At 40.5% G+C, this 14,771-nt stretch overlaps 1 protein-coding gene across 2 annotated transcripts; it reads left to right on the top strand.

The window, feature by feature from the left end:
* Positions 1-7,913: 7,913 nt before the first annotated feature.
* Positions 7,914-13,412, top strand: LOC123064260 (uncharacterized). Of its 2 annotated transcripts, XM_044487777.1 has the most exons (8): positions 8,030-8,076; positions 8,129-8,134; positions 9,264-9,364; positions 10,802-10,874; positions 11,022-11,287; positions 12,327-12,443; positions 12,638-12,686; positions 12,778-13,412. In XM_044487777.1, exons 3-8 carry the CDS (start codon positions 9,275-9,277, stop codon positions 13,080-13,082), a joined length of 900 nt encoding a protein of 299 aa, XP_044343712.1. In that variant the 5' UTR covers positions 8,030-8,076; positions 8,129-8,134; positions 9,264-9,274; the 3' UTR covers positions 13,083-13,412. The 2 variants fall into 2 exon arrangements, with proteins under 2 accessions (XP_044343711.1, XP_044343712.1); XM_044487776.1 differs by lacking the exon at positions 8,129-8,134 and having other exon boundaries at positions 7,914-8,076.
* The last annotated feature ends 1,359 nt before the right edge of the window (positions 13,413-14,771 follow it).

The following is a 14,771-nucleotide window of genomic DNA, read 5'->3' as shown; positions in this document are numbered from 1 at the left end:
TATCACTACTAGGGAAAAGCCTAGCAGCAGCGCGGGTTTTGGGCCTACTAGCAGCGCGGGGGCCGGCGCTACTAATAAGGCGTTACAGCTAACTTATAGCAGTAGCGCGGGTGCCACCCGCGCTACTACTACGTCCTTTAGTAGTAGCGTGGGTAAAAACCCACGCGGTTTTTTTTTTGAATTTTTTCGAAAAAATATTTCGATTTTTTCCCCTATTTTTCAAATTTCTGAATTATTTTAACCTCAAATCTCTAATCACCCCTCATCGCTGCTCAATTTAATCTCTAATCACCCTTCATCATTCCAAATCATCTAACTTCCTGGACGGTCACCCATCCTCTCACTACTCCAGCCTGAGCACGCTTAACTTCCGGGTTCTATTCTCCCTCGTTTCCAAGTCTGCACTTGTTGTTTTCTTGACAGTAGTAAGATGTCAATCCAATTAACCTCGGGAATTTAGCTTGAGCATGAAGTCACACATTTCACTATTTGAGTTTAAAACTATTGTTCTAAAAAATTAGTAACACTAATATTTCTTGAATAATTAGTTTGACCACAGTTTGGCCATAGTTTGACCAGATTTGACCAAAATTCAAAAAAACTAAAATAATTATTTAGTAACACTAATATTCTAGAATAATTAGTTTGACCATTGTTTGACCACAGTTTGACCACACAGTTTGAAATTTTTTCGATTTTTTCCACTTTAGATCTTAAAAGCCCCGTAACTTGTTTTCTGTTAGGTTTTTAAGGATTTTGAAAATGTTTAACGGGGTTCCCCCAGTTAAATTTGGATGTAACTTTTTGAGCAGATGATTTTTCATATAAAAAACTTTTTCATCCGAGTTAGTATGCAAAAGTTATGCCTATTTTTACAAATTCTCGAGAGATTTTGCAAATAAAGTCGAAATTCATATTTGCAAATTTTTCCAACAACTAGACCACATATCACATGGGAAACTTCTTTTCTTTTATTTTTTTTTTGACATTTTCATCATTTTCTTTTATTTTTTTAAAACTGAAAAGCCGATCAATGGGGGGGGGGTTAGAGTTTGAAAATGGGGCCTTTAGTAGCAGCGCGGTTTTTTACCCCCACGCTACTACTATGGCACCACTTAGTAGTAGCGAGGGCTAAAAACCAACGCTACTGCTATCAAACTTAGTAGTAGCGAGGTTTTAAAAACCCGCGCTACTACTATGGCATGTCCCGGGGGCACGGTAGAGACCGCTTAGTAGTAGCGAGGGTTAAAAACCCGCGCTGCTGCTATCAACTTAGTAGTAGCGAGGTTTAAAAACCTGTGCTACTGGTAAGTAGTAGTAGCGAGGGTTTTTAACCCTCGCTACTAGTAACTTTTTGTGTATAGGCTTTTCCCTATTAGTGTATATGTGCTCTCTTATATATATTTGCATATTTTCTGTGTTTTGTTGCACACATTGCTGTAAAAGTTGGCTTGTGTTATGATCTAGTTGCACACAAATTAGTTAAAATTGCACAGGTACCGGATCTCCCCGTCTTTTATTCTTGTTTGTGTTGTCTTCAAGTATGGAGAAGCTACTTTTCAAAGAGAAAATTGGTGTGGGGGTGAAAGGAAAGTCAAGGAGGGAGGATCTGGAAAAGGATCAACCTCTTTTTTCACCCTTGTTGGTGTTGGCTGGTACTTTCTAATCCGTCCTCCCTCTTCCTTCTTTTTTTCGCAGCAAATTGTTCCAGGCCATTGTTATTTCACCTTGATTCATCTGCCATGGCAGCTCTAGCGATGGAGATCCAGAACTGGGAACCCCTTGTTTCATGGGGAAGAAGGTGGGGGCAGGTAGGGACATGGGGAGAAGAAGTTGGTGGATAGGAGGGCGTGAGAGCTTCAGGAGGAGAGGGAAGAGCACGTGATGTCCTGGGGACCACGTCTAGTGTGTGGTTTGTTAGGTTGGCGCGGGTCTGTAGCTACTGGTGGAGGGCTTTTCTTTTCTGTGATCAGGGGGACCAATTTTTCCTTTTCTGGTGGCCGCTTGGGAACGCTAGGGAGCAGTCGGCCGCTCCCTAGACGTGTCCTTGATAATTATGTTTGATTCTAGGTTGCCTGTTCTACGTACTAGTAAAATGAAGAAAAGTGGGTTATTATTTTGAGAGCCCGTACACGTTTATTTTGTCAAATCTCTACTATTAAAGGGGAGTTAGTAGAAAAATGACCTTTAGTCCCGGTTCTGTAACCGACACTAAGGGACTAAAGCCCCCTAGTCCTGGTTCAACACGACCCGGGACCAAAGGCCCACCACATGGCACGTTATTTGACGATTTAATCTTTAATCACCCCTCGTCATTGCTCAAGTGTGGAGCACTCATTCCAAATCATCTAACTTTCCGGCCGGTCACCCATCCTCTCACTACTCTAGTCTGAGCACGCTTAACTTCCGAGTTCTATCCCCCCTAGTTTCCAAATTCACACTTGTTGTTTACCTGACAATAGTAAGCCGTCAATCCTATTAACTCTCAGGAGTTTAGCTTGAGCATGAAGTCACACGTTTCACCGTTTGATTTTGAAACTATTATTCTAAAAAACAATAATTATTCAGTAACACCAATATTTCTTAAATAAGTAGTTTGACCATAGTTTGACCAGATTTGACCACAGTCTGACCAAAATTTTAAAAAATAAAATAATTATTTAGTAACACTAATATTGTTGAATAAGTAGTTTGACCATAGTTTGACCAGATTTAACCAAAATTAAAAAAAAACTGAAATTTGAGCATAACTTTTTTCCTTTATGAATTTGAGGATTCTAAAAATTTGCAAAATGGCCTACAGCGGTCGAATTCGGATGCGGATTTTCATGCTGAACATTTTGATATATTATGCGGTTTTTTCGACATCTTATGCAAAAGATATGGTCGTTTTACTTTTCCATAACACTTTTTTGCAAAACATGTCGAAATTTATGTTTTTAAATTTTCCTAACCACTAGATATAGTAACATAATTACATCTCAAAGGATTTTAATTTTTGAAGTTTTTATCATTTTTTTTTGTTTTTTTCAAAACTAAATAGGCGATAGGGGGGGGGGAGAAAGTTTGAAAATTACCCATTAGTCCCGGTTTGTGTCACAAACTAGGAGTAAAGAGGCTCGTGGGGCCCCACCTGACGCCAGCCTGCCACCACCCCTTTAGTCCCGGTTTGTGACACAAACCGGGACTATAGGTCACAAATGAATCGGGACTAATGCATAGCCGTTCGAACCGGGACTAATGGTCACATTAGTGCCGGTTCATTTTCAAACCGGGACTAATGAGCTGAACATTAGGTCGTATTTCTACTAGTGGTTAGTCGTTGTACATTCGCCCTCACCCCTCCCCATGCCCCCAACTCTCCCTTTTATTTACCATGCAAAAAAAAACTCTCCCTTTTATTTGCTCGACCCCCTCCCTCTTTTAATCAGCAATTGACACTTACCAAAGCACGCATAGTCATAGTACATAAAAAATTTACCAAATCAATTGCCAAAATAACACCCACGGCTCTACACAGAACATCCATACCTACCAAATCAATTAGTTGCCAAAATATTAGGTAATCAATTCATGAAAAGTCTTTATGCACGTGTTACTATACCAAATCTACCATACACAACACACGGGTTATTAACAAATCAATTCATGGAAATCTACCAAAATAATAAAGCGGGGTGAAAGCCCAAAAGTGCCCTTCTCAGTTCGAGCTCATATGAGCTTGAGTGAATAGTAAAATTGAAAAGAAAATATTTTTTCTTTCAAAAACTCATTTTTTGTAGCAAATATTGAAAATGTTTTGATTACTCGTAAAGTTTCACCATCGGGGACTCCGCAACATGAGGAAACGAGCAACGGTCGATGCGATTCCGGATCCGTTGAAAACCTCTCGGGGGAGCCAATGCCCACACGGCCATAGCGGGGTGTCCTACTACGTCGGTCCCCATCTCTAGAGCCGCTCTAGAGCGCTAGCAGACGTTGCGCGTGGGAAACCCCAAAAAATCGTCTATCATCATGCGTGTCTCATAACGGAGCCTAGGGTCTAAAAACGGTGTGGGCACGAACAAATTTCGACGGCTGTCCCGGACTTGTTAAAATCTAGGATAAACTACGGGAAAGCGCGCAAAAACGGCTTAGCGGTGGCGGCATATTTTTGAGAGGATACATATCACCCCGCTTCCATGTATGGCGGCAATAAGTATGTGCCACCCGAGAGTCTCCCGCCCAATTTTGCCTCCCAACCGCATTCCGTATGAGCGCAAACTTTCCCGCCAAAAATTTCATTTTTGCCGCCCTAACTTAGTCTTCGCGCGCGGCTTCCATTATTTTATTTTATTTTCAAATCCATCCCCCCTCCCCCTCTCCCCCTCCCTTCCGCCCTCTCCTTGTCATGTTTGTTATTGTTTTGTTTTAAGAACTCCATGCAATGATGAACAATGCACCCACTTTTGACATACCCGCCAGTTCTGGTTCAATGCACGCGACCATGACGCTGGTCGAAAGGTAGCCTGGTTCAGGACTAGGCAACTTGAGCGTATGAAAGCTCTTTTTTCTTTTGGAACCATGCAGCAGCTGGTGGCGACATTGGTGTGCTCTCGTGTCTTGGGTCCTAGGGAAATTACAAAATTCATATGAAGGCTCTTTCACTTCAGTTAAATATATATCTTGTTTCTTGTCTTGAGATGATGGTACTCCAGCCCCTAGGATCAGTGGCGACTCGGGTGGAGAAACTCTAACTGGCCGCCCCTCCCTTCACCTTCCTAGCTTCCCTCGCCGCCGCATGAGGGGCTCGCCGGCGAAGCTCGACTGGCTCTCGCATCCATGGCGCATAGACCATGTCCTCCTAGCCTAACTGAAACAACCTAACAACATCAAAAGAAACAAAACCGATAAAAGGGTTGTCATGGCAGCGATAACAGCTGTCATGGTGGCGGTTTTTCGGTTTGCCTGAAAACGCTGCCATGGCAAACTATATTTGTATGTGTGTCAAGGAAGGGTGTACGCCCATAATTATCCCCCTCAACACCGCGGGAGGCCCTTAACATCAATGATGCCCACCTTGTCACGCAGTTCCTAGAAATGAACACGATCAAGCGGCTTTGTCAGGATGCTCCCCCCCCCCTCTGCTATGTTGATTTTGATGAACTCCACACCCATCATGCCCTTCTCAACGCAGTCAGGGATGAAGTGATAGCGCAAGTCGGTGTGCTTGCTGCGGTCATGGGGCATTGGATTTTTGCAGAGCGAGATGGCAGATTTGTTGTCGATGAGGAGCGTCATTGGGATGATAGCTAGATTCAACAGATCACCGAGAAATCGAGCTAGCCGGATCCTCTCCCACTTTTAGTCGGTAACTAAAACTTACCAAAACACGCATAGCCATATATACCAATTCTACCCAATCAATTGCCAAAAATAACACACGCAACCGTACATAACACATCCCATACGTACCAAATCTACCAAATCGAGTGGCCAAAATATTCGGTAATCAATTCATGGAAAATCTTTATGGACTTGTTACTATACCAAATCAACTATACAAAGCCACTACCAAATCAATTCACAGAACCAAATCTACCAAACAATGCACGTGTTCCTATACTCACGGTCGACAATATATGGTACATCTAGATGTGCTTTCGTAAAACTGATATAAATATGTGTTAGATAATTATGTTTGATTCTGGGTTGCCTATTCTACGTACTAGTAGTAAAATAAAGAAAACTGGGTTATTATTTTGAGAGTCCATACGGCGTTTGTTATATGTGCTCGATGAACAGTAAAATAAAAATAATAAATTCCCCGCCAAAACTCATTTTTTGCAGCAAACGTTGAATTTCTTTTGATTGCTTGCAAAGTTTCACCATGGAATGACATTCATGTAGGACATGACAAAAAAGATTTGTTATATGGGCTCGAGTGAACAATAATATAATAGTCCCTCCGTCCCAAAATAAGTGACTCGACTTTGTACTAACTTTGTACTAAAATTAGTGTAAAGTTGAGTCACTTATTTTGGGACGGAGGGAGTAATAGAATTTTTTTCCCAAAAACTCATTTTTTGCAGCAAACATTGAAAAATGTTTTGATTGCTTGCAAAGTTTCACCATGGAATGACATTCATGTAGGACATGACAAAAAATATTTGTTATATGGGCACGAGTGAACAGTAAAATAATAATAAAAAATATTTTTCCCAAAAACTCATTTTTTGCAGCAAACATTGAAAAATGTTTTGATTGCTTGCAAAGTTTCACCATGGAATGACATTCATGTAGGACATGACAAAAAAGATTTGTTATATGGGCTCGAGTGAACAGTAAAATAATAATAATAAATATTTTTTTCCCAAAAACTCATTTTTTGCAGCAAACATTGAAAAATGTTTTGATTGCTTGCAAAGTTTCACCATGGAATGACATTCATGTAGGATATGACAAAAAATATTTGTTATATGGGCCCGAGTGAACAGTAAAATAATAATAAAAAATATTTTTTCCCCAAAAACTCATTTTTTGTAGCAAACATTGAAAAATATTTTGATTGCTTGCAAACTTTCACCATGGAATGACATTCATGTAGAACATGTCAAAAAATATTTGTTATATAGGCTCGAGTGAACAGTAAAATAATAATAATAAAATATTTTTTCCCAAAAACTCATTTTTTGCAGCAAACATTGAAAAATGTTTTGATTGCTTGCAAAGTTTCACCATGGAATGACATTCATGTAGGACATGAAAAAAAAGATTTGTTATATGGGCTCGAGTGAACAGTAAAATAATAATAAAAAATATTTTTCCCCAAAACTCATTTTTTGCAGCAAACGTTGAGAAATGTTTTGATTGCTTGCAAAGTTTCACCATGGAATGACATTCATGTAGGACATGACAAAAAAGATTGATACTCCAAAATTCTTTTAAAAATAACTTTTTTGGAGCATCAATTTTGTTTATTTTGCCACGTCTTTCACGAATGTCATTCCGTGATGAAATTTTGCAAGTAATGGAAAAATTGTCAATGTTTGCTATAATTTTTGTTCTGATTTTTTTATTATTCATCCGAGCTCACATGAGGTCGAGCTTAGATTAACCGTGTCCGGTGAAAGCCTTTGTTTATCGGCAACGAGAAAGAACTTTGACGCCTGCATCTCGAAAGTGCTCTTTTAGTCCTGAGCTCACATGCACCTGAATGATTAGTAAAATCCAAAAAAAGTTGAAAAGGTTTTTTTGATAAACATTGACGAATGTTTTACTTTGCACGCAAAAATCCATGATGAAATGACATTAGTGGAGGCCTGAGCGAAAATAACATGTGAAACATTTATCAATGTTCATCACAATTTTTTTACAATGTTTGTTATTTTGACTATTCTTTCGGATTTTACTCGCCGTCCGGATGCATACGAGCTCGGGATAGAAACCCTCTGTCCCTGACATCCGAGCTTCTTCTCTAGTACCCCTCTGCTCTTTCTCTCCCTAGTTCCCTGCTAGAATCAGCCGCCCACGTCTCTCATCACTGCTCTGAGATCCGCAAATCTACTCCCTCTGTTTTTATTTACTCCGCATACTAGGTTTGTCTAGAAACTTTATATACTTTCAACAAGTTTGTAAAAAAATATATTAACATATACACCACCAAACGTATATCATTGGATTCATCATTGTATATATTTTCATATCATATAAATTTGTTACTGGAAATGCTCATATTGTTTCCTACAAACTTGGTAAAACTTTATAAAATTTAACTTCAGTCAAAGGTAATATGCGAAGTAAATAAAAACGGAGCGAGTACCATGTAATAAAGCGTTCTAAACAGTGGGCCTCACACCGTGGATATTTCCCCGGCCCAACCCCCTCCAAACCCTAAAAAAAAAACTTGCGGAATTTTTCCCGAGCGGAAGGGGGAGAAAGCTTCGAGGCGACTGAGGCGGCGGCGGCGGCACGACCTACCCGGAGGAGGAGGGCGTTCCCCAGCTTCTACGGCCTGCCACGGACCCTAGCCCCCCCCCCCCCGCCGCCGCCGCCTCACCCCGGAGAAGAGGAAGCCGCCGGCGTCGAGATCCTCAGGTTAGCTCCTCTTCCCCCCCTCTCCCACTCTCTCTCGCGACGGAATCTTCAGGTGCTGGTTCGTCCCCTGAAAACCCTAGTCAAATCTTGACTCGTCAGTACTGGTCGAGGCTTTCTTTCTTGGGGTTTCCCTGGAACAACATCTGCTGCTGCTGCTGCTAAAATCGGTAACCTGAGCATAACTTTAAACATGCTACTCCCTCCAATTCACATTACTCGTCGCCCAAACGGATGTATCTGGACGTATTTTCGTGCTAGATACATCTGATTTGAGCGGCAGGTAATGTGAATCGGAGGGAGTACCAAAATCGTATGTATAGTGTTCTGCTTTTCGATTTACTAGAAAATATGCGCGCTCGTTGCAGTGGGGGATAAACAACAGTTTTATGGAATACATGCCTTTAAAATGACCTGTAACAGAGGCCATGAATAATCTTCATGAATATTTTAAATTATTTTCTTTGTTTTTCAAATTTCATCATAGGGAGCAGTTTCAATGCTTTTGACATCTAATTGAAAATTTCAAATTAGTTGCACTAGTCATAAGGGATAGACCAACAAATAAAATATATATCGGCATAATGAAACTAACATTAGCCAACACCAAACCTTCCAAAAGCCTTCTCAATCTTGTGTGTCAAAGCTATTCCCAGCTAATCATTAGCCTCAATAAGCACATCCACATGCATCAGTTCAACAGCCCGACGATTGAGGACTGTTTAGAAACCGACCCATTTATATTGGAAGAAGCAATGCACAGTAGTAGACTCTAGATAACTGGCATCATATTTTGCGGGCATAATAGCAAAGAGTACAATTGGTGATGCAACTTAAAAGGACATATGAAAACGACAAGGCAATATAACAAGAGTGCAGATTTTTGGTGCATAAACAGTTAGCCATGAGATCAGAAAAATGATCAAGAAAATAAGGGACAATTCATGGTTGTCCTGTATCTGGTGGCCTTTCAACTGAGGGTATTTTAATTGCGCGTGGCCTTGGATGAATTTGTTTCAATTATTACAAAATCATGGTTGTGATTGTGCTGTTCTGACTCTGGCATTTACTAGTGGTAAGCATGGTGTTTTCTTATTAGTTTTTTCCTAGAACTTGCTTTATTATATGGACGCATGCTGTGATTTGGACATGCTAACCACTCTGGTTTCTTCTGTTGGTAATGTCTTTAGGTTGGCTGGATATGGATCTAATTCTTCCATTTAAAATTGGAGATTTTGCCAAGGCAAAGTGCTTTGATGAAGGTTTCAAAGGCGCATGGTTCCGCTCGAAGGTCGGACATGTATTTACATTTTATGTGTGATATTAATGAATTTAGTAAATTAGGTAGCAAACAACCACTCTCACCATGTTTTTTATTGTGTCAATACTTCCCTCAAAGTAGAAATTTGGCCACTCAATCTAAACATTTCTCTTCGCACTTCTAGTATACTCATGTCAATTTCTCATACCGTTTCCATCTATTTGTCGTTGTAGTGATATGTGCGACAAGTAGGGGTGTACGCTAGCCTCAGAAAAGGTCATTCTACATGGGCGGGAATAATGACAAGTGAATTTCTAATTTTCTATACAAAATCTCTTGTTGTAAGATTTGATCAAAATGGCACTGGATTGAGAGGGTCGAGATTGGGGCTTAGGATATCACTAGTATATGCTTCGGGTAACTATTTGGTGCTCTTTAAGTCTTTATATAAACTCTGACATAAACTATTTTTTTGAACACAAACTCTGACATGAACTAGGTAGAAGAGACTAGGTAATAAATTATTAACCACCGAAGGATTTATATAAGAGCCTTGTTGACTTGAAGACCACCATCACCTTTGGTGGGAAGGAAAGTAAAAAGGGCAATAGCATAAAAGGTCATAAGTTACCACGAGCGAGGCTATAAGAGGAAACATGGCCTATACTTCACGACAGGCCATTGATTATGGACCTAGCTCACAGTCCATGGTAGACCTTCGACCTTGAATCTTTAGGAGTCTCGTCTTCTTTATTGGTGTTCAGCTTCTTTCTTCTATCTAGGAATTGTTTGGCTTTGAACTTTATTTCGTCCTGGGTCACGTGCGTGGCCCAATGTGGCATGTTCCAAAGTTGAGCTAGCCGCTTGGGCCTCTACACACACCCTGGTTCTGAGTACAGTGTCCACCACACTTCCTCCCAAGGGGCATGGGTCATGTGCGGATACCTCTGCCGTGGAACCTCCTTAGTATTGACAGCTCCCCTATGGCACTACTCTTATCTTCTGCCCTCCTCGGATCTAACATGTTAACCTTCATTATTATTACGAACTGATCTAATTAAGGCTCACAACCCATAGGTTACCGGTTTAAATACCAGAAAATCATAATGAAATGCACACAACGCCCACCAATGAGCATTTGGTAAGAATTGAACTCTGGTCATTAGTTTTATAATACAAAGGGCTATGCTACACTTTGGGCTATGCTGTTGTTGTCCACAAGTCTATGAACTAGATAAATTAGATTAAACCTTGGGTGCTAGAATACATATTACAAACATAGACGATGAAGCTTTTTCTTTCCGATACATCATGGTAGTATGGCACTACTTTTATAGTATTTAATAATAACATCAGTCTGATCGCTTGACCATAATCTCATGAATTACAAATATAACACTTCTGTTCACTCACTCTACAGTAGGGTATAAGGCTTTACTAACACATATTGTATTAATTCTCTTTCAGATAAAAGATATGCGTGTCACAGAATCTGGGCATCTGGAGTATTACTTGGAGTATATTGACTATACTGAAGAAGGTAAGCATATCTTTATATGGAAGCTCTGTTTTTTCTTTTGCACATAACCTTTTGTTTTTCTAAGAGAGTATATTGACTATACTGACCAAGATTATAACTGTTCGTTTTCTTTACACCTCATATCGTTACTCCCAATGCCCTTTGCAGCCAACGAATGGATTGGAGTCTTCCAAAAGAACCCATTCAACCAGGCATGCCTGGAAGGGAAATCAAATGGCAGTACTGAAATAATGTTGCGTCCTTCCTTTCCTCAGTGGTATAGGGGGCAACAGGTTCCTAAGCACTTTTCAAAGAGCGAGGTGATAGCACGTGTTTGTGATACCTGGAAAGTAGGTGATTGGGTTGACTGGCATAATAAAGATTGTTACTGGACTGGGCAGATTATTGAGTTGACCAGTAAAACTGTGGTTGAGGTAAACATTTACTCCCTCATTTACAAAATATTTTGAAGTTCTAGTTTTGTCCCAACTCAAACTTCTTTAGGTTTGACCGAGTCTGTAGAAAAATATACGAACATCTGCAATGCTAGCTCCCAATAGCATTTTGGTTTGGCACTCTCAAATTCCCAGCACCAGGTCCAGGTTGTCCTCCTTCACTCTCACCCACGGATGATTTGGTCTTCCTTAACATGAAGCACCAATCAACAGTTCAACACAAGCAGGTAGCAGCAGCACAGGGAAGCAACAAACAAGCAAGCAGCACGGGAACAACATGGGGAAGCAACAAGCAGCAGCAGCAGCAGATGAGCAGCATGGGGAAGCAACTAGCGAGCAGCTGCAACAAGGGCATGACGAACAGGGGAAGCAAGCAGCAGCTGTCAATAAAAAAAATCGATTCAAATAGATGAAAGAGGTCAAGGTTACCTGCTCCAGCATGGTTGCCGTTGGGAGGAGAGGCTCCTGCACTTGGGGGACGGCTGCGGTTGAGTGCAGGCGGCGGCGGCGACTCCATACAGCGGTGGCAGCGGCGAGTCCAGGAGGCTTCCCAGCTCCCCCTTTTGTGGCGCCCGTGAATGCAACCTGCAAAAAAAAAGGGTTTCCTATCAGGCCGAAGCGTAGTTGGGCCTCCCGAGTCCCTCACGTGTCCCCTACATGTCCCAGCCGTGTCCTCCTTTTTTTAATACGTAATTCACGAAATATGGCGGTATACGCGTGTCCGAGCGTGTCCCTGTTTCCGGCCATATCCTGCCGTGTCCATGCTTTGTAGTCTGGTGGTCCAATTATGTTACGGGCTGGTAACACACAATCAACTTTCTTGCTGATGAAGATGACACGCACTGATAAAACGACATCAAATGAACTTTCATGCTCTGGTCAATGATTAAAATATGAAGTGGGACAAATTGTGTTATCATTTGATCTCCATGTTTTCATGCTGATTATTGGTTTTCTGCCATAACCAACATTATCAGAGACAATAACTCGCATTTTCCTGCTTGACATTTTTCTACAGGTAAAGTTCTTGGATCATCCCATGGGTGAAGGCGAGCAATGTTCTGCAAAGAAAAAGGACCTGAGGCCTGCGCTTGATTGGTCCATCATTAAAGGCTGGACCGTACCTCTTTCGGCGGTAAGTTCCCAAGGTTTAGGTTCTAGCTTCTAAATACATTTTGTTAATTAATGCTTGTAGCAGCGAGTTGAGGTGATCCTTGACCAGTTGTAGACATCTTTTTTGGATGGATGGTCTACCTTATATTCCGCAGTTTAAACCAAATTTGTTGTCTATTTTTGTAGACATCTTATAGTGTATCTATTTATGGTCAGGCAAAAGGGAAAAGCTGGCATGCTGCTCATCTGGTTCATCCTAAATCTGGTACGACTGATCTTTTGTGGAAATATATGGCTGTAAATGCACGCTAGGAAACTGGTGAAATTAAGTTTCATGTTCGCGTGGTGGTTTTCAGATGTAGAAGAGAGGAGCAGCACAGATGAAGATGAAGCTCTGGGATCTTCATCAACCATCAAAACACATTCGTCGGAGAGAAACATCGTATCTAATAAGCTAAGCAATAAGAGGAGCACCATCCTGACATCCACGGAAAAAGCGATGGCGACACACATATCACCAGACCCCAATCGACGGCGTACCCGCAGTTCCTGTGGGCTACTGGTATCTCCATTGGAGCCTGCCACCGTCGAACTGAATGGAAGCGGTTCCCGCCGGTACCCCTTTCGGGTCCGGAGGAACGCAGCAGAACAACAGAGATGAAGGTGGTAACGCTGCACACTTGATGACCCCCACGGGGGGTTTATGGGCATTATGAGATATACTTAGTAAAGTGGTCGGACCCTTCCCTGGACCCTGCGCAAGCGGGAGCTACATGCACCAGGTTGCCCTTTTTTTTTATGAGATATACTTAGTGAGTATATACCACATCAGCTCTATATACGCCGAAAATGGCCGATCTCTGTATTTGCGGAATCGGCCATATAGGCAGCAGAGGGAGACTTTTTGCGACATTTTTTGTGAGTATTTGGGCCATGATCCATTGACTGGCTGTTACTCGGCAGAAGGTGCAAACATGGGCTGGTTGTTACTTGGACTTGCGTTGTCTCATGTGGTTCTGAACCTCCGGGGCCTAATCAGACTGCACAAAAGCTAAGGCCCGTGGTGGAAAAGGAAAAAAAACATATACTCCTGTTTTTTTTTCAGAACTGACACAAGTATTAAACGAGCAAATGGTAGAGATTCCTGGAATTTCCTATTGGACGCATGTTGTGTTGTGTCAAGCTGTCGAGGTTACGCACAGGCTTCCCGAGCGAGCGCGTGATATGGGCCGGCCCATTGATGATGATTGCTGCGATCCTGGTTTTTGGAACCTTCAAGCCGTTTTTTTTTCCTGTTTTGGGAACCTTCTAGGAGGTTCCTGAACCGGTTTTTTCTTGCTCTGTTTATTTTTTCGTTTTCCTTCTTTTTCTTTTCTCTCCTTTTCCATTTTCTGTTTATTTTTATTTTGTTTCTATTTCGTTTTTTCCTTCCATTTCAATTTAATTTTGCATTTTCTTTCTTCAACGTTCTTTCAGATTTTTTAAAAATCATTGCGTTTTAAAATTTGGTTCATAAATCAAAAAAATGTCCATGATTATGATTTTTTCTGTACTTCTCAAAAAATGTTCTGAGTACTAAAACAATCACAAAATTTTAAAAATGTTCATGTTTCAAAAATTGTTACAAATGTCCCATTTTTTCCGGAGTTCCAAAAATGTTCACATTTTAAAAAAAAACCCCAATTCTCAAAAATGACCATGTTTTCTTATTTTGTTCTGTCTGTTTTTCTTCAAAATGTTAAAAAAAAATTCGAAATTTTGTTCTGAATTTTAAAAAATGTTCTTGTTTTCAAATTTTTGCAGGAGTTCAAAAATAGTTCACAAATTTTGAAAAAGTTTGTGTTTTCAAATTTTGTTTTTTTTAAATTGTTCGGAAGGTTGTTCAAAAGTTATTCGGAACTTCACTAAATGTTTCTGTTTTCAATTGTTTTTACAAAAAAAAATTAATTTTAATGTTTCCATTTTATAGGAGTTTCATAAAATGTTCGTGTTTTCAAATTTTCCTTGGAAGTTTCAAAAAATGTTCGCTTTTCCAAATTTTGTTTTAGAATTACAAACAATGTTCCCGTTTCAAAAAAGTGTTCATGATTTTCAGAAAATGCCTTCCAGCATTTAATGATTTGCGATGCCTTACAAAAATTGCGTTTGAAATTTCAGTAATTTTTACCGAATCTGCGCTGGGGTTTGTTTCTTAAGAGTATGTGTTGTCTTAAAATCATTGAAGCTTGATAGCTCAGCTGGTTGTATCGACAATTTGCCGCAGAGCGCGTCACATAGGAGGTCGCGAGGATCACAACTATTTCAACATCCTCTCTCTACCTCTCATCCTGATTAATACATCATCATAATT

The sequence above is a fragment of the Triticum aestivum genome, chromosome 3B, assembly GCF_018294505.1.
Source record: "Triticum aestivum cultivar Chinese Spring chromosome 3B, IWGSC CS RefSeq v2.1, whole genome shotgun sequence".
NCBI lineage: Eukaryota > Viridiplantae > Streptophyta > Magnoliopsida > Poales > Poaceae > Triticum > Triticum aestivum.
The sequence above is the reverse complement of the archived record's forward strand: the minus strand, read 5'-3'. Positions and strand labels throughout refer to the sequence as shown.